At 35.1% G+C, this 23440-nt stretch overlaps 3 protein-coding genes across 4 annotated transcripts; 1 reads left to right on the top strand and 2 right to left on the bottom strand.

The window, feature by feature from the left end:
- Window positions 1–2677: 2677 nt before the first annotated feature.
- Window positions 2678–4526, top strand: bloc1s5 (biogenesis of lysosomal organelles complex-1, subunit 5, muted). Its single transcript, XM_008438690.2, has 5 exons — window positions 2678–2993; window positions 3196–3278; window positions 3437–3566; window positions 3670–3728; window positions 3860–4526. The coding sequence occupies exons 1-5, from the start codon at window positions 2972–2974 to the stop codon at window positions 4028–4030; spliced, it is 465 nt and encodes a 154-aa protein (XP_008436912.2). The 5' UTR covers window positions 2678–2971; the 3' UTR covers window positions 4031–4526.
- A 105-nt stretch (window positions 4527–4631) lies between these two features.
- LOC103482500 (sialic acid-binding Ig-like lectin 14) lies at window positions 4632–15519 on the bottom strand. Of its 2 annotated transcripts, none has more exons than XM_081601600.1 (8): window positions 15285–15519; window positions 8688–8768; window positions 7831–8199; window positions 6501–6803; window positions 6169–6426; window positions 5937–6015; window positions 5406–5445; window positions 4632–5304 (listed from the first exon to the last, which is right to left on the bottom strand). In XM_081601600.1, the coding sequence occupies exons 2-8, from the start codon at window positions 8758–8760 to the stop codon at window positions 5101–5103; spliced, it is 1326 nt and encodes a 441-aa protein (XP_081457726.1). In that variant the 5' UTR covers window positions 8761–8768; window positions 15285–15519; the 3' UTR covers window positions 4632–5100. The 2 variants fall into 2 exon arrangements, with proteins under 2 accessions (XP_081457726.1, XP_081457727.1); XM_081601601.1 differs by lacking the exon at window positions 15285–15519 and adding an exon at window positions 9030–9930.
- Window positions 15520–17169: 1650 nt separating this feature from the next.
- Window positions 17170–23440, bottom strand: LOC103482501 (B-cell receptor CD22-like). The gene is made up of 10 exons (XM_081601602.1): window positions 23223–23440; window positions 22892–22970; window positions 22319–22690; window positions 21430–21729; window positions 21098–21355; window positions 20860–20938; window positions 18844–18883; window positions 18150–18742; window positions 18024–18054; window positions 17170–17472 (listed from the first exon to the last, which is right to left on the bottom strand). The coding sequence occupies exons 2-8, from the start codon at window positions 22959–22961 to the stop codon at window positions 18539–18541; spliced, it is 1323 nt and encodes a 440-aa protein (XP_081457728.1). The 5' UTR covers window positions 22962–22970; window positions 23223–23440; the 3' UTR covers window positions 17170–17472; window positions 18024–18054; window positions 18150–18538.

The following is a 23440-nucleotide window of genomic DNA, read 5'->3' as shown; positions in this document are numbered from 1 at the left end:
ATCAATGCTGTTGTTCAACAAGCCCCGCTAACAGTTTCACATTTTATCTGAATGTTTTTTTAATTTTGCCCTCCAGGGTCATGAATAAACAAAACAAGAGAATATGATGCACATTCCTGTCAGGGAGGCCTTTGCTGGTTCTGACATGTTTTCTCGTCAGATCTTCGTGCTTTTTCACTCAGACCCCGGGCTGCAGCGCAGAACTCGCTTTTATCCCTCGGCTACTGATCAATCACTTAATCACTTAATCACTTTAATAGGCCGCAATCAAAACTAATGGCGCATGTAATAAGTGTTTAACTAAACAAATGTGGACAGTAAAGAGGGGGGGAGAACTTAAGTGGAATCTTAATGATTTTTTCCTAACTGAGCATGACAGTTCAAATGAATTTGGGGCTTACAAGCAAACTTTTGACAACTAATATGTAACGTTTGCCCCCCAACTATGCCTCTTCTCACTCTGACTGAGTGAGTTTGTTCTCGCCAAGAATGATCTGCTTATACATACATTTATTCCAATATATTTGCATGCCACGGAGTGCAGCAAGTGTTTGCTAAACCAAGATAAACCGCACAGCCTTTTTTTTTTTTTTTTTTTTGGACACCGACGGATTCAAAGTGACTGATTGGGTTTAGCGCCATCTTGTGGAGGTAAAGGATGAAGACAACTTCCCAAACTGAGGCGTTTTATAGTCATAAATGTTCCTGAACTGCAAATTGATCATGAGCTGACTTATGATAGTCTTTAAGCAATGAGAAATGCATCATCATGTATGTGTTTTAGCTTGATCAAAGTGATGTATCGCTTATGTATGAGATAGTCCCACTACAAATAATAGCAAAGCAAAAAAAAAAAATCACAAACGAATCTGAAAACTTGTACAGATGTCATGCTTGAGAGGTTATTGACTGCAACAAAACAGTGAGCACAATAAATTAAAAAAAATAATGCAGAACTAATGGTGAACACTTTTTTTTATTTATTAAAAATAACAGTAAAAATGTCTAAATCTTTCCAAAACTCTTTGTCATCAATTTATCTAAACTATAGTGTCATTTTAAATGTGTGAAAACTTTGCAGGTCTGCAGGTATAAAGGCAATCCGGTTTGCTGAAGATTGGAAAAAAAAAAAAGAAAAGTCAATTAAAGTCCAGCAATGAACGAGCCTGTTGTATCATATGTACAGAAAACTGGAAAACAAAAATGTACCCGATGATGTAGCTGTTTGAAGTAACAATAGTTTAGCTAAATGTTGTATTAAAATAGCACTACCTTAACAAGACTGATAGATGGCTCTCCTTTAAAATTATGCACCATGACTGTATGTAGTTATCAGCCAGAAATATTTTCTCACAGCTAAATTCGTCTTGTAAGTGTAGGAAAGTTGCGCGGCTCTTCTTTCAGCCAGCTGACCTGCAGGGAGCAGCAACAAGAAAGAGTGCTGTGTCACTCTATTAGCCATTCTCATACAATGGACTTTAAGGTTTACAAACAGTATGATGGAAATGTAAAGGTCATAAAAAATTAACCACTGAGACTGTTTAAGATACACTGTTACTGTACTGCATTTCAGCAGGGAAGTAATGTGACAGTGTGAGTTTTTAAAAGCAACACTGTGCTCAACTAAAGAGCAACACTGACATCTACTGTCATAAAGAAAGCACACATATTAAATTTACTTGACAGCATTGGTTTTTAAAGTTTAAAAAACAAACAATTACACTGTCTTTAAATTTAATTTTATACTGGTCGATTTGGAAAACTTTCTCATTTAAAGAAAATTACAATTTCGATATTGTATTTTGTTTTACTTGAGTTGTCATTGCTGACATTGACGTTTGTTGATTTAAAAATGTGTGTAATAAACCAAAAGTAGACAAAACATTTGAGAGTGTAAATACATTTTACAATACTGTATTTTGTATTAGGTGGGGGAGAGGGAGGGGGGGGAACTGTAGAAAAAGAAATAAAGTTAAAAGATGTTAAAATCAGTAATAATTGTAATAACATTCACACAAATGTTGATTCATTTTAATATTTTTCATTAATGTTGCTATGTATAATTTTTTTATTATTATTATCTTTGTTATATTTATCACTTATATTGAAATATTTATGCCAACAATTTATCTAATTGGATAGTGGCATTTTTGACCCACCACATTGTGGGTGGTTATAGGCCTGGATGGAAAAGGGACCAAATATGGACAGAAACTCAATGCAAAGGTGTAAAAATCCACCTTTTATTTGTTTTAGTTTGCCTATACATTACCAGACTTGTATTACCATTAAACAAATCACCACATAGTTTATGGTTAAAGATATATCCTTTAATACAAGACTGGACTCAAACATGTAAAGGTAAAGATAAAGTAGTGAGCTACTCTATTGGTCAAAGGTCTGACTTTTTAGAAGTGAAGTTCATATCGTCTGATTGTTGCTTTCAACTTCGGAGCAACACTGACATCTAGAGTCAGACACGTAGAACTGACACACGACATTACGTGTACAAATTTACACATAAAAGAATCAGTCAATTAAAATTTAACTGAGTTGAAGACCTAAAAAATTTTTTTTTAAATAAGAATTGGCCATATTCAGACATATGTAAAATAATTAACCACGAATGGGGAAGCGAGTGGACCCGGATGCAACAACTTTGATTCGGTCCGTCACCCGGAAGTAGTAGAAGTGTTTACAATTTGAGTCAGCTGACTTTCTTTCATCTGACTGACAGTCTGATAGCTTGTAATATGTTCCTGCAGCTATTATTAATGATACACAAAGGGGTTCCGTTAGTTACTTGTAGTCTGTACTGAGTTGCTGTCTTCTTCACTCTGACTGAAATCCTTAAATCAGCACAATATCCAGTTTAGAGGCTGCTACATTAGCAGTTTGTTTAGCTAGCAGCTGCTCTAAAGAGTCAAATATCAGGGTTTAATTTCCAAAGCAACATTCAGGAGACTTTCTAATGATGGAGAAGATTGCTAAAGGTGAGTTGTAGTCCTTCAATTCATGTTCATGTCATTTCCTTTTCAAGACCACACCATACTTTATTAGTTGGGCTAATAAAGCAGATAGATTTGCTAATGCCTAACTCCTTCCTTTTATGTTTTCAGGATCCAACGGATATAAATATGCATGATTTTGCTATTTTTTTTATGTGTAAACCGTATTTACTTGTTGATTCTGCAGATGTTGGTGACATCCAGTCCAGACTGTTGGACCACAGGCCTGTTATCGGTGCAGAAGTTCGCTACTTTGTCAGAGAGTTTGAGGTGGTTTAACCATAAACATTGATGCAAATGCTTTTTAGTGGTCACAAATGTTAACGCTGCTGTGCTTTTCAAACCAATCAGTTGGCTCATACACTGCTGTCTGTACATTAAATTAAACAAATGCATATTGGTTTATATTTTTCTCCGCGGTAATTCAGGAGAAACGAGGCCTGAGGGAGATTCGGCTTTTGGAGAACGTGAATAAAACGGTGCTGGAGACAAACGAGCAAATGCTGCCCGCTAATTTACAGGAAGTGAGCCAGAAACTGTGTGACATCAGTAAGCGCTGTAAGTAACTTCCGCATGGCCATTTATAACTTGTTCCAATCACAGTGGACCTTTTGCAATTAAATGATTTTGAGCTGATATCATTCTTTTTTTTCCCCCTCAGTGGAGGCTGCTAATCATATGGCAGAGAGAGTCCAGCAAAGGGAGCTAGAGGCCCAACAGGTAAAGAGGAAGGATAACAACAACTTAGCATTGGATTGAGACGGTCTGACCTTACTGTTCAGTTCTGTTTTAAAATTGAGACATGATTTTCTTGAAGTATTTACCAAAGTTTTATCATTGTGACCTTCCAGAGCCCCCAGCTGCAGGCGAACATGGAGAAATTGAAAGAGGACTGGGCGGAGTTTCTGAAGGAGCAGCAGAGACTAAAGGAAGAGGTGGATGAGGAGCACGCTAAGGCTGTTGGAGAAATCAGCACTCGCTTTAGTGAGAAGAAGAAGGACTTGGCGCAATTTTCTCTCTGATCGCTTTGCTATTGTATCAACACTTTGTTAAACAAATGGCAAACTGTTCAGCAAACTTCTTGCACTTAGAGTTGGCAGAGAAACAAGAGCAACAAGAGCGAGTCTTAATGAACAGATGATCATATTTGAACTGGGACGTCGATGACATTTCTGCAATGTGTGAAATACATCACTTTCTGACGATAAGTTGAGCTCAGGTTGACAGGAAGCCTAAATTTAGACCCTAGTGAGCACATTATAATAATGTTACATGATTATGGTTAAAAGTCTATGTAGAACTAAACTATTTGCAGATATTTTCCCCCCTAGTGCTGAATTTAGTTGTACCTGCTAAAAATGCTTTTTTATTTAATTGTAAAATGGGTTGTAATCTGTCTGTCAGGAATCTGTTTTGTGTTGTGTTAAGATACATTTATGTCACCATTTGCAGAATAATGCATTTGACTTGATGTGATACATGTTTAATATGATAATAAAAATACATTGAATTAGAAAAGTATTTGTTTCATTAAAAATCAAAAGTTATTGCAAAATAAGACATTTGAGCAAAATCAAAATATGAAAAAATGTAAAAAAAAGTATGTCGTCCTGAGCAAACTGTAAAAAGTGTCTTAACTTAGAAAAAACCCCATAATAAAGCACATAACAACCAGTTTAGGTAGTTCAGAAAAACTGAAGATTATTGTTTAAAAATTAACTCAAAGAGCTCAAACTTTATGAGACGCATCCTGTGGTAAAAAAGTTATCCCTGTATTAATAACATGTTATTTTGTTTGATTAAACAGGTTGTAGATTTTATGTTAAAGAATAGAACATAAACACTTCCACTACCTGGTGCGAAATACAACGAACTTAGCAGGCTGTGTGAAGACTTTTCAGAGAGCAAGAAGCCTAAAATGGGTCATTTTAGAAGGGGGGGAAGTGAAATGGAGCATGTCAAAAAAATACAACCACTTTTTTTGAAAGAGGATGTATTTTAAACAGGCATTATATATATATATATATATATATATATATATATATATATATATATAAAAATGGACATATATATTTTTTGCTCCACCATTATGTTAGTTCTTCTTCACTTGAGCGTAGAGATCCTCTGAGCGATCAGCAGACACTTTGACCGAAGCGTACACCGTCTCCTGCTGTCCTCTGTCCTCCACTGAGACGGTGGAGGCTGCAGGTTTCCTCGGGAGGAAGTTCACTTCACCATAGTGGATTTCTTCATCTGGCTTCTTGTCTGGTGTTTGAACCTCCATCTCTGTTTGAGTCTGAGGGGAAAATGACATACATGTTTCACACAGATGCAGCCGCTAACATAACAGATACAACTCACTGTAGTTCAGTACATAAAAGTTGAACATTTACTCACCAGAGTCTGTTGTGCAGATGGATGTTTGAACTTAAACCACCTAGAAGACATTAGAGATCTGTGAGCATCTTTATGATGTATTTTAGGAGACATGAAAAGACACAAACTGATTTGAGGCAAATATTAGAGGATTAATGAATATATAAAAGCACCAAAAGAAAGAAAGGTCTGGACAACTAGTTTTTCTTTTACAGACAAGTTTCAGTTGTACACAAAAAAGGAAAAAAATTAAAAAACAACAATTTGCACCTCTCTACAATGCCACGTAAAGAAAACAACAAAAATATTTTTCTCTGTACCATCCACCTTGCTCGTATTAAGCAAGGTTCATTAATTAGCATTTAGTGCATATCCCTGCTCTCCAACTCAAACTCTATATTTAGTGATAATACACAATGACAAAATCCTCAAATCAAATTTTATCAAGGACATATTCTGCTTGACACAGGTAGTGACTAAATGCTAACACTGACAAAACTTAAACATGTTAATCATGCTTTCATCTAAAACACATCAATTGATGACACTCACCAAACACAGATCACCAGGCAGATGAGCAAAATGACACTGATTGATGCAAGTAGTGCAGTCCAAAACGAATCGTTCCCTGCTGCAATGAAAGAAAAACGGGGTGAGTCCAAGGAAAGAAAATTTGATTATAAAAGAGGAAGTACAAATTATATGGAGATTTGTTGCTGAGGAATTTAAAGAAATGTAATAAATGTTTTTTATCGAATATCTTTTAATACCAGTTGTGAATTACCTTTATTGGTAACTAGGATCACAGGTGATCTGTTTTCACCCAGATGGTTTGTAGCAACACAGTAAAACTCTCCTCCCTCAGTAGCATTGATGATGTAAACTTGCTCCATAGATACATTAATGTCTCCCTCTGTGCTGTTCCTGAACCAGGTGAATCTGGGTGGAGGTTTGGCTCTGCTGGAGCAGCTCAGCTCCACCCAGCTACCTGCTGACACCAAACCTGATGGACTGATGGATGCTGAGGTGTTTCTAGGAGCATCTGAGGAAAATGAGACACATGAACTTTATTGATCAGAAACAGCTGAACCATGACCTGCTGATAGGATCACTTACATGAAACACTGAGAGTCACTTCTGTCTCTGCTGTCTTGTCTCCTCCAATCACAGGATATCTGGCAGAACATGTGATGTTGTATCCATCATGTGTGTCTGACAGAGTGATGCTCTTCTGGATTTTAGTTGTAAAGGTTCCATCTGTGTTTTTCTCTGTTTGTCTGAGAGAGTCTTGTTGGAGATTCCAGGTGAGTTCAGGAGGTGAGTTTGGACAGGGAGTGAAAGCTGAGCAGGTTACAGTGACAGACTGATGCTCCTTCAGGTCTTTCAGATCAGGTTCGATTCTGGGTTTCTCAGGAGAATCTATTATTTCACATTAAACATAAATAAATTAGCATAACACAATAAATATTATGTATAATAATTTCCCGATTAAACTGCAAAACAACTATTTTTGAATGAAGTAATGTGACGAAAGACTTATTTTCCTAAGCAGAGAAATGTCATGTCATTTTGTACTTTCTTGTGTCCCATCATTATGTGTCCCACATAACTAGTAAGTTGTTAGTAAGTTGCTAACAACTTACTAAGTAAGGACATTTATGAATTTATTTATTTTGAGATAATTGCCCAGCTGTGACTCAGTGCTTTAGAGAAATACAACCAGCTGGGACAAACTGGACACGATTATAGCAGATAAATGAGCAGCTAATCTGCCTCTCTTCATGTACAGGAATCACAAAGACATGATTCCTCTGTATTGTTCTGAACAGCATTTAAACAACTGAGTATCAACTGAGTACATATTTAGGACTCTAACAATACTATGTGTCAGAAATGCATCTATTTAGGGCAAGGAAATAACTGGACTAACTCACTATATTCATCTTGTTTGACGTCATTGTAAAGTATAAATAAGATCTGAATATATCGACATGTGGCAGCAGAAAGCTGGAATCGAACCTACAACCTAATTGCAAGATGACTACTCTACCCACACAGTGACAGTCGCCCCACAAGGCATCTTTTCCAATCTGATTAAGCATTAATATTTACTGCAGAGTCAATGAAAAATGGATGTGTGAAATCCGACTGCAAATTTGCTCTGAAATGATCAGAAACACCAAAATAACTGTTGAGTTTGATATAAAGTATAAAAAACCCCAAAATGCTACAAGGTCATACTTCAGAAGATTTTGTCTTTATGAACAAAAACTGAACATGTGTCTTCAGAATTTAATGATATTGGACCATAAACTATACTGCATTATAGAATTTAAAATAAACATAAGGGATAAACATAAACAGGGAAAATGAAGGTTAATTAAATCAAAGTCAGAACCAATTTATTTCTATAACTCTGTGAAGGTGTGTAGAGTAAAAGTCTTACCTTGAACTTTAATCTGAAGAGAAGTAGAACAGCCTGTTGCCTTGTAGTCACCTCTCTCTATTCTGAGGAAGTATTCGGTTTCTTGTGTTGTCTTGACATCAGAAAACACAGTGGTGCAGTTTTTCTGTTTTATGTCTCCAGTAATATTTATGTCATGGTTATTAACTCCCTGACTGATGTCAAAAATATAATTATTACTTGGAATCCATGCTGCAGAGGCTTGTTTTCCATTGTTAAAATCATTTTCTCCATCTTCAATTTTGAAGCTACATGGTACATGGAAACACGATCCACTCAGTGCTACAATGGACTTTGGTGTTTTAATGAGAAAGCCAGCTGTATGACCACCACAACGTTCAGCAAAGACACCTGTAAAAACAGACTATAGATGAACATAAAGTGGAGCAAAATCTGTCAGCAGAGAAACTTCATGATCAACAAACTGCAGTTCAGCTGCATCAAATTACACAGTGAGCATTTAAGCAACATCAGGATCAAATATTTTAGACTGAAAATTAAAGTAATGGCCTTAAATACAAACATGATGTAAAATGGAAACAAGTTGTCTCTTTTTGATGCTCTGACAGTTAATTGACAATACATTGATGAGTAGGAAAGGGGTAGGACATTATAAGATATTATATCTTCTACCTGCTCCTTTTCAAACAGAAAATATAACATTTGCATGTCACATGGGCAGAATAATTTGTTCTACATTTTTATTTCTTACGTTTGTTTCATGCTATTTTATTTTGTTTTCTTTTTTCTTGATTGTCTTTTCTGTCTGTTCGAAATAAATAAAATAAAATTAATTAATTAATAAATAAAAAAAACAAGAAAATGAAAAAAGAGCTCACCAGGAAGAAAGAAGACACTCAGTAACATGATGACTGTCGACATGTTCTCAGACAGACTCTGATGGTCCTTCATCTCTCTGACTTAAAACAAGATGGAAACAAGTCAGTCAAACAAAACTAAGTTATTTAGGTTACATAATTGTGTGGAAAAAATAAAGTGTAATTTTAAACAAAGAAGGCAAACTTCATCATAACAGAACATCAGAGAATTTGGACTTAAAAATAATTGAACTCATTAAATCAAAACTTTTTCAAGTGGAACATCTTTAAGCACAGAGTGTTAAGACATCTTCAAAGTTATGAAAAAAAAATAAAAAATCAATCTCAGTAACATTTTCTTACCAATTTACCAGCAAATTTAAAAGTCTTCAATGAAATCTAAAAAATCTTGAGCTTCTCTCAATCAGCAGCAGATCATGAAGCCATCCACTCTGTTAAAAAGCTGCAGTCGTGCAAAACCAAACAGTTGCATTTATCCTTCCTCCTTTTTTGAAAGAGGATGTCAAAACGTCTTCTGCTCTTCAAAGTGTGACTCGTTTAACGTCAAGACGTTCACAGTTCTTCCTTAAACTGTCTGCTCAAAGGGAGCTAGACTGTTCATGCAATGTGCAGAGCTAGTTTCTAAGATTAAATCATTATATTTAGCTTAACTTATCTTTGCATCAGAAAAAAAAAATATGTTTAGGGAAAAGGAGACTCTCACACATCTTGGTTGGGTTTCAGATTAGATGCACATCCTACGTTTCTGGTTTATTTCTCTTTTCATCATCTGAGAATCAATGCCAAACTAAAATAAATTCTCTCCCAACCAGAGCTGGAAAATAATCCTCCATGCTTTTATTCCACTCTGATCCGGTTGGTTATAGGGAGTGTTAACATGTCTCAGGAAGACCTGCAAATGTTGCAAGTAGTTCAGAATGTTGATGCTCAGATTCTGATTAAATCCACATGTTGCCCAATTTCTGACAAACATAGATGTTAAATGCATCAAGTTAACTCCTTGTTTAAAAATAAACCAACTTCCTCTGTTTACTTCAAATGCTCCTCTTTTTCTCAGTTCATTTTACTGCACAGCCTCAGTTCACATGAAAACAATATATATGTTGTGCTATTTGTGAGTAAGATAGAGAAATATGTAGTTTTGCATGGTGGGAAACAAGACTTCAGTTTATCACCTATGAACAGACAAACTTCTATTTTCTGCAATTGAGCTGAGCTTCCTGTCATGGTTCAGAGCCTCAATAGAATTAAAAGAAGACATAAAACTATAAAGTGTAGAAAAATGTGAAATACAATCACAGAAATCAAAGTGACATTAAGACTGAGCTGCTGCAGGCTGCTGGTGACACAACCAGAACCAGGAACATTTATTTATTTTAAAGGAATATAGGAAAGTTTCATCTGCATAAGATGAAACTGTGAAGAATTTGTCAATGCATAAAAAGAGAGAAGTAGAGAACATATTTATATTTTTAATGTTCTTTTGATTTTTCTACAAAGCACTTAAGATTGCCTTATAGCAGCATTGTCCAAATATAACTAAATAATGATGCCTTGAATGAGTCCAAAACCAACCACCCTACCTTGTCTCTTTTTATATAAAACTGTTAGAACTAAAATAAAAACAAAAATTGGAAACTGTTCATTTGTTTTCAATGAATGAACAACCTTTAAGGTAATAAGAACTGTTTTTGTCTTTATTCCTTAGAAAAATATTTGCACTGCTCTCTTAGACCAACACACATACAGGTTAACAGGCCAAACTTAAAAGTCATTTGTTGTATGTTTGTGTGTGTGGTTGCATATTATGTGTCTCTCTTTGCTGGTCCTGTTATAGACTGGTGGTTTGTACAGGATGTATCTACCGTATTTAGGTGGCTGGTTCAATGTTGTGGTCAGGATTGTTTTCAATGTTATTCTCTGAACATACAAAAACTAGAGTCATTTAGTAATTTAACTGCTAATCTTTTTGTTTTCTCATAAAATAATTCACTTCATTGTGTTGCTTCAGAAATATGATGTTTTATTTAGCCGTAATATGACTTCAGAAGTGGAAATAAATAAATAAATAAATAAATGTATTTGTGCAAACAGCAGATAATTTTTAACTGTGACAGAAAAGATCATCATTATTGATACCTGTATCATCATGAGATCATCATTAGTTTGGTCTTGGTCTATTTCTATGCACACATTTTTTATGCATTAATAATTACCGTGATGCAAGAGAGTTGATGTGTAGCAAAGTTTTTGTCCTTGTTCTGATGCTCAGATCGTGAGAAAGAAGAAACAGCTTTTGTCTCATTTTTTTATGACCACAACATCAAGGACGACGTTTAGGATACGACTCATTATTATCCACTTATAATCTTGGACAGCATACTATTGTTAATGTTATAGTTGTTGTTGCTAATCATGTTTTTGTTTTTAACACTTTTGTGTGAACCGATATAACTTGATGCTGCTGTTGAACCTTAATTTCTCCACTGTAGGTCAATAAAGTTTTATACAGTTCAACTGTCTGCTTAACAGCAGATTTAATGTTTAGGCATCTTGGATAGAGAATATTATTTAGTGCGAATGATTTTTGTCGGCTGTGATGGGAAAATCATTGTACAAAAAATAGCCGTCAGCATTAGACAGAAGGAAAATAATGGTTAAGATAATTTAGAGACGAGAAAACAACGAGCGATTGTAACCGAGTCCTGAAACACAAAATAACCAAAGTCCTCTTTTTACTTCAACTTCTCAGATTCTTCTCAGTATTTGCTCAACTGTTTATTTTTAGATTATGCTACTTCTTTATAGCACACTCAGTCTGCTTAAGAGGTCAAAAATTATATATATAAAAAAACAACAACTAAAAAACACACTTCTTTGCTCTTATTCACTTTTCAAGATATAAACTTTATTAGTTGGACATTGTTCTGACATTTTTTTTCATCAAAATTCAAAGTGAATTACAAAGTTCAAGTGATGCTTCATGTTTTGAAGTTTCAGTTCTCTTTATTGCACATTTTCATCTCTGTGGATCCAAAAACACAACAATCTTCTCAGACGTGTTACAAAGAGGAAGGATGAACAATCCCAGACAGCAACTACATTTGGCACAATGTTACATTTGAATTCATGACCAAAAATGAAGTGTAAACTCTCCCTAAATGGGCCAAAAACTCTTAAACCTTTTCTCTTAAATGTGATAAAGTATTTCAATTATGATCAAAGCTTTCCCTTTATTTGTTGCTATCAGCATCATCATCTTTAACATGAAATTGTTTTCTGGCTGATTTATGACTGACTGCTAATTGGACTGAGACAAAAAATATCCTTCAGGTATTTTCCCAGTAGTTTACATATTCCCATCTTAGGTTAAGTTTTGCTCCAGGAGTTATTGACTTCATTTTATATTTAACTTCACATTTACATAAAAAATTTATGATTGCTAAAACTGTTTCTTTAAAATCTCAGTTGTATGTGTCAAATTCAAACCATTAACAATGAAATGCGAATTCAAAGATCTTTGCATTTTATTTTGTAAACTTTATATGTTGTGTCTTTTCATGCAGAAAAAGCTGAATTTACAGCATCGCAGACATTTTTTTTCTGAAAAACATTTAGTTGCTTGGATGCTTTAGCTAAATAAAACATTACAAATTACTATAAAAATAACACCTTCACAGACAGAAAACAGGATGAGGACATATAAAAATCCTCCTCAGATTAAATTTAGCATCTTTATCGTTGCCTTGTGACTCATGATGCCTGAACCTCCATTACTCTGTTAGCATCGTCTGCTTCTTCAGTGACCTGCAGAGACCAGACAGCAAGGAAATATTATTGCCCTTCATGAAATGTACAACTCATTTTTAATGGGTTTGGAAAACAGATTTCAATAGTTGATTTTTAGGAGACATGTTTAAAACCTGATTTAAGGTTGGTATTTTCTAAAAGTACTTTTAATTTGAGAAACCAGCCTCATCCCAACACATGCTCTAATTCCAGTTTACCTACAAAATGTGCAAAAGGCCTGATCGTCCACATAACAACCACACATTTCAGCAGAAAGTAAAAAGATCCATTTACATGTAAATGTGCCAAGAGTCTGAATATTTTAAGGCTTAAGTTCACAATGAGCTTAGTTAGTTTACCTTCATCAGTCTCTTGGAGAATCTGAAGCAGCTGAAAATGAATGAAACAAGATTCATATCAGTGAATAACCAATACAACAGGTGAGCAACAGCAAAGTATGAACTCATAAAAACTTTCTCTCACCACTCAAAGATGATGATTGCACCACAGAGCATTACCAATCCTAGGATCTTTATTTTAGTGTAGATACCAAGTCCAGACCCTGATGAAAACAAAATGTATTATGAAATATTGAATTAAACTAAGATTAAATGTTGTCTGAGTTTATTTAAAGTACCTGAATTACAATGATCCTTGATATACTTTAAGTGTATTTGAATGCATTTCAGTGAACAGGTTAGCTACAGAGTAATAAGTTTCTATATCTTCCCGATTGATCATTTGGAGTCTGTAAACCCAGATACATAACTGGCTCAATGTTTACTGTTCATCAATGAAGTAAAGCTGCAGAGGGAAAACTTTGTTCTGGAGTAAATCAGTTTACATCAGCTAACATGAAGAATGAATATATGGACTCAGTTGGAAGACTTTGGTCTTAAACTTCTAAATAGCAGTTAGCAATTACCTTTAATACTAACAACCATCAGAGGTGATCTGTTTTGACCCAGATGATTTGTAGCCACACAGTAAAACTCTCCTTCCTCAGTAGCAATGAAGCTGTAAACCAGCTCCACAGACACATTCATGTCTCCATGTTTGTTAATCCAGAACCAGGTGAATCTGGGTGGAGGTTTGGCTCTGCTGGAGCAGCTCAGCTCCACCCAGCTACCTGGTGACACCAAACCTGATGGACTGATGGATGCTGAGGTGTTTCTAGGAGCATCTGAGGAAAATGAGACACATGAACTTTATTGATCAGTAACAGCTGAACCATGACCTGCTGATAGAATCACTTACATGAAACACTGAGAGTCACTTCTGTCTCTGCTGTCTTGTTTCCTCCAATCACAGGATATCTGGCAGAACATGTGATGTTGTAGCCATCATGTGTGTCTGACAGAGTGATGTTCTCCTGGATTTTAGTTGTAAAGGTTCCATCTGTGTTTTTCTCTGTTTGTCTGAGAGAGTCTTGTTGGAGATTCCAGGTGAGTTCAGGAGGTGAGTTTGGACAGGGAGTGAAAGCTGAGCAGGTTACAGTGACAGACTGATGCTCCTTCAGGTCACTGAGGTCAGATTCAATTCTGGGTTCCTGCAGATTATCTATAATTTCCCATTAAAACATAAATAAATTAGCATTTATTTATGCATTAACATTTACTACAGAGTCAATTAAAATTTGGCTGTTACAACTGTAAAATGATCAGAAGCACCAAAATAACTATAGGATTTCAAATAAAGTATGCAAAAACAAGGTATTTCAAGGTCATACTTCACAAGATTATGTATTTATGAACAACTACTAAACATTTTTTTTCTCCCTCCTGCAGAACTTTGATATGCTACCACAAACTACACTGGATTATAGAATTTACATGAATACAAAGCAATTATTAAACATAAATATTAACAAGTAAATTGAATGTTAATTAAATCAATCTTTGTTATTTCTATAAATTTGTTAGGTCAGTAGAGTAAAAAGTCTTACCTTGAACTTTAATCTGAAGAGGAGTAGAACAAGCTGTTCCCTTGTATTCACCTCTCTCTATTCTGAGGAAGTATTCGGTTTGTTGTGTTGTCTTGATATCAGAAAACACAGTGGTGCAGTTTTTCTGTTTTATGTCTCCAGTAATATTTATATCATGGTTATTAACTCCCTGACTGATGTCAAAAATATTGTTATCACTTGGAATCCATGCTGCAGAGGCTTGTTTTCCATTGTTAAAATCATTTTCTCCATTTTGAAATGTGAAGCTACATTGTACATGCAAACACGATCCACTCAGTGCTACAATGGGCTTTGGTGTTGTAATGAGAAAGCCAGCTGTATGACCACCACAACGTTCAGCAAAGACACCTGTAAAAACAGACTATAGATGAACATAAAGTGGAGCAAAATCTGTCAGCAGAGAAACTTCATGATCAACAAACTGCAGTTCAGCTGCATCAAATTACACAGTGAGCATTTAAGCAACATCAGGATCAAATATTTTTGACTAAAAATTAAACAAGTAATGCCCCTAAAAAAAAGGAAATAAAAAAGAGCTCACCAGGAAGAAAGAAGACCCTAAGTAACATGATGACTGTCGACATGTTCTCAGACAGACTCTGATGGTCGTCCATCATCTCTCTGACTTAAAACAAGATGGAAACAAGTCAGTCAAATAAAACTATCTTGCTTAGGTTTTATACTTGTGTGGAAAAGTTAAAATATAATTTTAATTAAAGAATGCAAAGTTTATTATACCAGCGTATCAGAACTGGACTTTGAAAATAATCTTAATTATTCAATTAAAACATTTTCAAAGTTATCAAATTTAAGAAAAATCAATCTCAGTAACATTTTCTTACCAATTTACCAGTAAATTTAAGTCTTCAGTTAAATCTTGTAAATCTGGAATTTCACTCAATCAGCAGCAGATCATGAAGCCATCCACTCCGTTAAAAAGCTGCAGTCATGTAAAACCACCCTGCTGCATTTATCCTTCCTCCTTTTTTGAAAGAGGACGTCAGAATGTCTTCTGCTCTTCAAAGTGTGACTCGTTCAACGTCAAGACGTTCACAGTTCTTCCTTAAACTGTCTGCGCAAAGGGAGCTAGAAGTAGCAGAAACTTTGCAAAACTAGTTTGCAGAGCTAGTTTCTAAGATGAAATAATTATATTTAGCTAAACTTATTTTTGCACTGGAAAAAAAAAATTCTATGTTTAGAGTAAAGGAGAATTTCAGACGTCTTGGTATTTTAGAAAAATTCTCTGTTGGGTTTTAAATTAGATGCACATCCCAAGTTTCTGGTTTATTTCTCTTTTCATCATCTGAGAATCAATGCCAAACTAAAATAAATTCTGTTCCAACCTGAGCTGGAAATAATCCTCCATGCTTTTATTCCACTCTGATCCGGTTGGTTATAGGGAGTGTTAACATGTCTCAGGAAGACCTGGAAAGGCTGCAAGTAGTTCAGAATGTTGATGCTGAGATTCTTATTGAATAATCCAACTTTTCACATACTAGTCCATTTCTGGCTTGCATTACATATTTTATAATGTATGCATGTAATTATTTAGGGTTTTTAAATACATTTTCTGTGAAGCACAATCAGATTTTTGTATAAAGTTTTGCTTTATTAAATTAAACTGCAGTTTCTAACATATCCCAACCATATGTTGGTTCCAGAGCTGACAAATATGAAGCTAAATGCTACAGCTACTTGTTGGAAAATAAATCAACGTCCTTGTGAGAAATCAGAAATAGAAATATATAGCTTTGCATGGTGGGAAACAAACTTCTATTTTCTGCACTTGAACTGAACTTCCTCTGTCATGTTTCAGAACCTCAATAGAATTAAAAGAAGACATAAAAGTACAAAGTGTAGATAAATAAATAACGGTTAACATAATTTAGAGACGAGAAAATCATGAGCCATTGTAACCAAGACCTGAAATACAAAATAAACAAAGTCCTCTTTTTACTTCAAGTGCTCAGATTTTTTACTATGAACTTTATTACGTTGCCATTGTTCTGATATTTTTTTCTTACCAACACCTGCAACATTTTTTTCTGATCAAAATTGAAAGTGAATTACGAAGTCCAAGTGATGCTTCATGTTTTGCAATTTTCAGTTCTCCTTTTTGCATATTTTTATCTCTATGGATCAAAAACCACAACAAACTTCTTACACATGTTACAAGGAATAGCAACTAAAACCCCGGCACACTGCTAAATTTGCAAATTCATAATCTGTTATGCACAAGTACCAGAACCGTACATGAATTTACGACCTAAATTGAAATGTAAACTCTCCCTAAACGACCCAATAACTCTTAAAAATTTTCTCTTGTATGCGATGATGAAATGTTCTGGTTATGATTGAAACTGTCACTTTACATCTGCATCATCTTTAACATGACATTATTTTATAGACAGTTTATGAGTGACAGCTAATCGCATTGAGGTACTAAAAATATCATTCCAGTATTTTCCCAGGAGTTTATGTATTCTTATCTTAGGTTCTGTAAAGTTTCTCATATAAATTTTGCTCCAGGGGTTATTGACTCCATTTTATATTTAACTTCACATTTGCATTAAATGTGAAGTTAATGCAAACTTCACATTTAATGCAAAGTTTGTATGATTGTCTTTGGACAATCATACCAATGTCCAAAGAACATTGGTATGATTGCTACAACTGTTTCTTTTAAACCTCAGTTGTATGTGTCAACATTGAACAATGAAATGTGAATCCAAAAATATTTGCATTTTATTTGGCATACTTTACGTTTCTTCTCTTTTTCATGCAGAAAAAGCAACATTTACAGCCTTGCAGACATTTTATTCAACTTCTTCTGAACAACCTTTAGTGGCTTGAATGGTTTAGCTAAACAAAACATTACAAATTACTATAAACAACAACACATGCAGAAACAGAAAAAAGAATGAAGAAATATATAAATCCTCCTTCTGAGAGTAAATTAACATCTTTATTGTTGCCTTGTGATTTTGTGTATTGTGTTACTCTGTCGTCATAATCTGCTTCTTCAGTGACCTGCAGACAAACAAAAAAGAAAAAATATTGTTCTTCATGGAAAGTACTACTTATTTTTAATAGGTGTGGAAGATAAACATTTTACTTCAACTTTTCCATGGTGAATCTAGATAGTGATTAAAAACTCAAAAATACTGAAAATACATTGTTTTGGAAAGAAAAACAACTTCCATTGTGACGACTTATGGAGGAATATGGGTCCATCTCAGTTAAATAGAAAAATGATTGAAAAGTTCCTTTATTTCAGTGATTCCATTCTCTGCGTCATACAAATTAATCATTCATCAATCAATATTTCCAAGTCTTTTCTTCCTGTTAATCATGACTTCCAACGTCTGGCTAATAAGAAACCCAAAGAACATTGGAATATCACGTACCACTAAAAATCTGCTTTAAAACTTGATTTTTAGGAGACATGTCTAAAACGTGCTTCAAGGTTGGTATTTTCAAAAAGTACTTTTAATTTGGCAAACGAGCCTCATCACAACGCAAATCTGCCAAGAGTCTGAATATTTTAAGGCTTAACTTCACAATGAGCTTAGTTGGTTTACCTTCGTCAGCTTCTCGGGGAATCTAAACCAGCTGAAAATAAATGAGACAAGATTAATATTAGTGAATAATCAATACAACAGGTGAGCAACAGCAAAGTATCAACTCATCAGAAAATTGACTCTCACCACTCAAAGACGATGACTGCGCCACAGAGAATGACCAAATCCCAGGGTCTTCAATAAAATGCAGACGCTTGATGAAAACAGATGTTGAACATGACAGACTGAGTTGGACAAAGTTGAAATATTGTCAGTGTTTTTACATGATTTAAAAAGGTTTTTAGTCTTGCAGCTTTTGTGTTGAAAAATGGAACATGAAAACATCTTCCACTACTATCTAACACGGTGTGAAATGCAAAGAACTTAGCAGGGTATGTAACGACGAGAAGCCTGGAAAAAGGACCAGGATCATTTTAGAAGGGAAAACAAAACAAGTGAAATGGAGCATGAAGATGATTGTCTTTTAAATTGAGTCATTATATATATATATATATATTTTGCTCCAACAATATAAGTTAGTTCTCCTTCAGTTGAGCGTAGAGATCCTCTGAACGATCAGCAGACACTTTGACCGAAGCGTACACCGTCTCCTGCTGTCCTCTGTCCTCCACTGAGACGGTGGAGGCTGCAGGTTTCCTCGGGAGGACGTTCACTTCACCATAGTGGATTTCTTCATCTGGCTTCTTGTCTGGTGTTTGAACCTCCATCTCTGTTTGAGTCTGAGGGGAAAATGACATACATGTTTCACACAGATGCAGCCGCTAACATAACAGATACAACTCACTGTAGTTCAGTACATAAAAGTTGAACATTTACTCACCAGAGTCTGTTGTGCAGATGGATGTTTGAACTTAAACCACCTAGAAGACATTAGAGATCTGTGAGCATCTTTATGATGTATTTTAGGAGACATGAAAAGCAGTGGTGGGAAGTGACGAAGTACAAGTACTTCGTTACTGTACTTAAGTACAATTTTCGTGTATCTGTACTTTACTTAAGTAGATTTAATAATGGATACTTTCTACTTTTACTCCACTACATTTTACAGTAAGTATCTGTACTTTCTACTTCACTACATTTCTACAAAAGTGTCGCGTTACTCGTTACATCTAAGTCGCATTGTGGTTTTTTTCCGTTAAAATGTGAAGTTCAGGGACTTAAGCCACGTGGCGCCGTAAAATCCGAGCAATAACGTGACTTAGTGTCTGTTGTCACCCATCGGCTCCACCTTTACTCGCACGCGGAGCTCCAGACATGCGCAGTGGTTTCCTCTGAGCGGGAGGAGATGTCTGTTTAATCGTCTGTTATATAATAGCGCTGCATAAATCATAAGATATGGCGACATGTAAAATCAGCAGCGCTTCGCTTCACAGATGGTGGGGACTTAGTCCAACTTTTGTCACTTGGAAGGAAAGCTTAAAGAAAGGTAAGCTCCGTGTTAGCTAGTTGTATTGAGACACATGTTGCATCTGCCATGAAAAAAGTTGTCACTCATGCCCTGAATTATTGTGTGGAGGTGTTGACTGAGGTGTCGCAAATATGGGACAACGCTGTGACCAAAATCTGCATTGATATGACATTCAGGAACGATCCGATTCTTCTGGACGGATCTTTACTGATTAAATTCATTTAAGCTCTAAGTATTTAATATCTAGTTTTTTTAAGGCAATGTGGATCTTTCAGATCAATTTGAGAAGCAATTTTGATAGGTAAAAGTAAAAAAAAAATTTGTGCCATGTAGCGCGGGGTGCTGGTCTTGAGGTAGGTGGTCTTGACTACAGCTTTGCTACGTGGCTCCTTGGTTGCCTGTCCTCTCCCACCCTCCTTCTTTCCATCCCCTTTCTGTTGGATTTCTTTAAAAATAAATGCCACTAGTGGCAAAAAAGTGAAGTTCATGTTATGTTAGGACAGGAGACAAGATGTTTCCATCCCTGAAATTATGATGCATATAATCACATATCTAAGTCTAAACTATGTTACATAGTAAACACAATAAAAACATGCTTTATCTGTGGCCTTGTTCATTAAAATGGCACATTTCTAATGTATTAAAATTAAATACAATCGGTACACTTAATAATATTAGCGATTAGGTTCAGCAAATACTTTTACTTTTAATACTTAAGTATTTTTAAAAGCCAGTACTTTTTTACTTTTACTTAAGTACAAATGTTAATGTGGTAGTTTTACTTTTACTTAAGTACATTTTTGTCTGTGTATTTGTACTTTTACTTAAGTAGATTTTTTTGAGTACTTTCTCCACCACTGATGAAAAGACACAAACTGATTTGAGGCAAATATTAGAGGATTAATGAATATATAAAATCACCAAAAGAAAGAAAGGTCTGGACAACTAGTTTTTCTTTTACAGAGATCAAGTCTCACTTGTACACAAAAAAGGGAAAAAAATTAAAAAACAACAATTTGCACCTCTCTACAATGCCACGTAAAGAAAACAACAGAAATATTTTTCCCTGTAACATCCACCTTGCTCATATTAATTTATTTGCTATAAAGGAAGAGTCACCTGATGCAGAAACAAGCTTGAATTTTGCAAAGGCTTCAGGGTTGATTGCATTATTTCAGTGTCTTCTATTCTCTCAAAAATGTGGGATTTTTACATCCTCAAATGTGACAAGATATAATTAGCATTTAGTGCATATCCCTGTTCTCCAACTCAAACTCTATATTTAGTGATAATACACAATGACAAAATCCTCAAATTTGATCAAGGATACATTCTGCATGAAACAGATAATGACTAATTCTAACACTGACAAAACTTAAACATGTTAATCATGCTTTCATCTAAAACACATCAATTGATGACACTCACCAAACACAGATCACCAGGCAGATGAGCAAAATGGCACTGATTGATGCAAGTAGTGCAGTCCAAAACGAAACGTTCCCTGCTGCAATGAAAGAAAAACGGGGTGAGTCCAAGGAAAGAAAATTTATAAAATATTATAAAAGAGGATGTACAAATTATATGGAGATTTGTTGCAGAGAATTTTAAAGAAATGTAATAAATGTTTCCTGTTGAATATCTTTTAATACCAGTTGTGAATTACCTTTATTGGTAACTAGGATCACAGGTGATCTGTTTTGACCCAGATGGTTTGTAGCAACACAGTAAAACTCTCCTCCCTCAGTAGCATTGATGATGTAAACCTGCTCCATAGATACATTAATGTCTCCCTCTGTGCTTTTCCTGAACCAGGTGAATCTGGGTGGAGGTTTGGCTCTGCTGGAGCAGCTCAGCTCCACCCAGCTACCTGCTGACACCAAACCTGATGGACTGATGGATGCTGAGGTGTTTCTAGGAGCATCTGAGGAAAATGAGACACATGAACTTTATTGATCAGAAACAGCTGAACCATGACCTGCTGATAGAATCACTTACATGAAACACTGAGAGTCACTTCAGTCTCTGCTGTCTTGTTTCCTCCAATCACAGGATATCTGGCAGAACATCGGATGTTGTATCCATCATGTGTGTCTGACAGAGTGATGTTCTCCTGGATTTTAGTTGTAAAGGTTCCATCTGTGTTTTTCTCTGTTTGTCTGAGAGAGTCTTGTTGGAGATTCCAGGTGAGTTCAGGAGGTGAGTTTGGACAGGGAGTGAAAGCTGAGCAGGTTACAGTGACAGACTGATGCTCCTTCAGGTCAGAGGGAACATTAATGCTGGGAGTCAGAGGAGAATCTGGGGATTCACATAAACAGTAAAAAAATTTTAAATAGTCTGGAATGATTTTCCAATTTTCTCTTACACTTTTAACTGTTTACAGAGCATGCATTTAGTACATATTTAGGACTCCAACAATATATATCACATCATGCTTTGTGTCAGGAAATAACTGTGCCCTAACGCACTGTGTTTATCTTGTCTGGCATTATTCTAAAATACAAGTAAGATTTCAATATATATATATATATATATATATATATATATATATATATATATATATATATATATATATATATATATATATATATATATATATAGAACAAAAATGTTTCAAGGTCAAACATAAATGTTTGACGTTGCAAAAATGTTTCAAGGTCATACTTCAGAAATCTTTGTTTCTTTTTTATGAACAAAACTAAACACGTGTCCCCTTCCTTCAGAACTTAGGACTTAATGATATTGGACCATAAACTAAACTGTATTATAGAATATACAATTAACCTAAGATATAAACATAAACAGGTAAAATTAAGGTTAATTAAATCAAAGTCGGGACCAATTTATTTCTATAACTCTGTGAAGGTGTGTAGAGTAAAAGTCTTACCTTGAACTGTAATCTGAAGAGGAGTAGAACAAGCTGTTCCCCTGTATCTACCTCTCTCTATTCTGAGGAAATATTCGGTTTGTTGTGTTGTCTTAATATCAGAAAACACAGTGGTGCAGTTTTTCTGTTTGATGTCTCCAGTAATATTTATGTCATGGTTATTAACTCCCTGACTGATGTCAAAAATATCCATATTACTTGGAATCCATGCTGCAGAGGCTTGTTCTCCTCCTCTGTTAAAATCGTTTTCTCCATCTTTAATTGTGAAGCTACATGGTACTTGCAAGCACGATCCACTCAGTGCTTCAAGGGGATTTGGTGTTGTAATGAGAATGTCAGGTGTATGACCACCACAACGTCCAGCAAAGACACCTGTAAAAACAGACTATAGATGAACATAATATGGGGGCAGAATATCGGCGGACAAAGTTCAGGATCAACAAACTCCAATTCAGTTGCATCATGTTACTTATAGATCATTTAAGCAATATCTGGAAAAAAAAGCTTTAGACTAAAATGATTCATGCGATGTCTCACATTCTCAAAATGAAAGGAAGTGAACAAACATCTCACCTCGACAAGAAAAGACACTCAGTAACATGATGACTGTTAACATGTTCTCAGACAGATAGTCGTCCCTCATCTCTCAGACCTAAAACAATAGGGAAACAAGTCAGTCAAACAAAACTGTTACTTAGGTTGCATATTTGTGTGGAAAATTATAAATGTCATTTTAAATGAAGAAATCAAACTTAATTATACTAGAATATCAGAGAAGCTGGACTTTGAAAACTATTTAAATCATAAATCAAAACATTTTCAAGTGGAACTTTTGTAACTACAGAATATTAAAACATTTTCAAAGTTATAAAATTTAAGAAAAATCTCAGTAACATTTTCTTACCAAATTGCCAGTAAATTTAAAAGTCTTCAGTGATATCTAAAAAATCTTGAGTTTCACTCAATCAGCAGCAGATCATAAAGCCATCCAGTCTGTTAAAACTCTGCAGTTATGTAAAAAAAAAAACACAGTTGCATTTTTCCTTCCTCCTTTTTTGAAACAGGATGTTAGAATGTCTTCTGCTCTTCAAAGTGTTTAACGTCAAGACGTTCACAGTTATT

Source organism: Poecilia reticulata, chromosome 20, assembly GCF_904066995.2.
Source record: "Poecilia reticulata chromosome 20, P_reticulata-male-v2, whole genome shotgun sequence".
Taxonomy (NCBI): domain Eukaryota; kingdom Metazoa; phylum Chordata; class Actinopteri; order Cyprinodontiformes; family Poeciliidae; genus Poecilia; species Poecilia reticulata.
The sequence above is the reverse complement of the archived record's forward strand: the minus strand, read 5'-3'. Positions and strand labels throughout refer to the sequence as shown.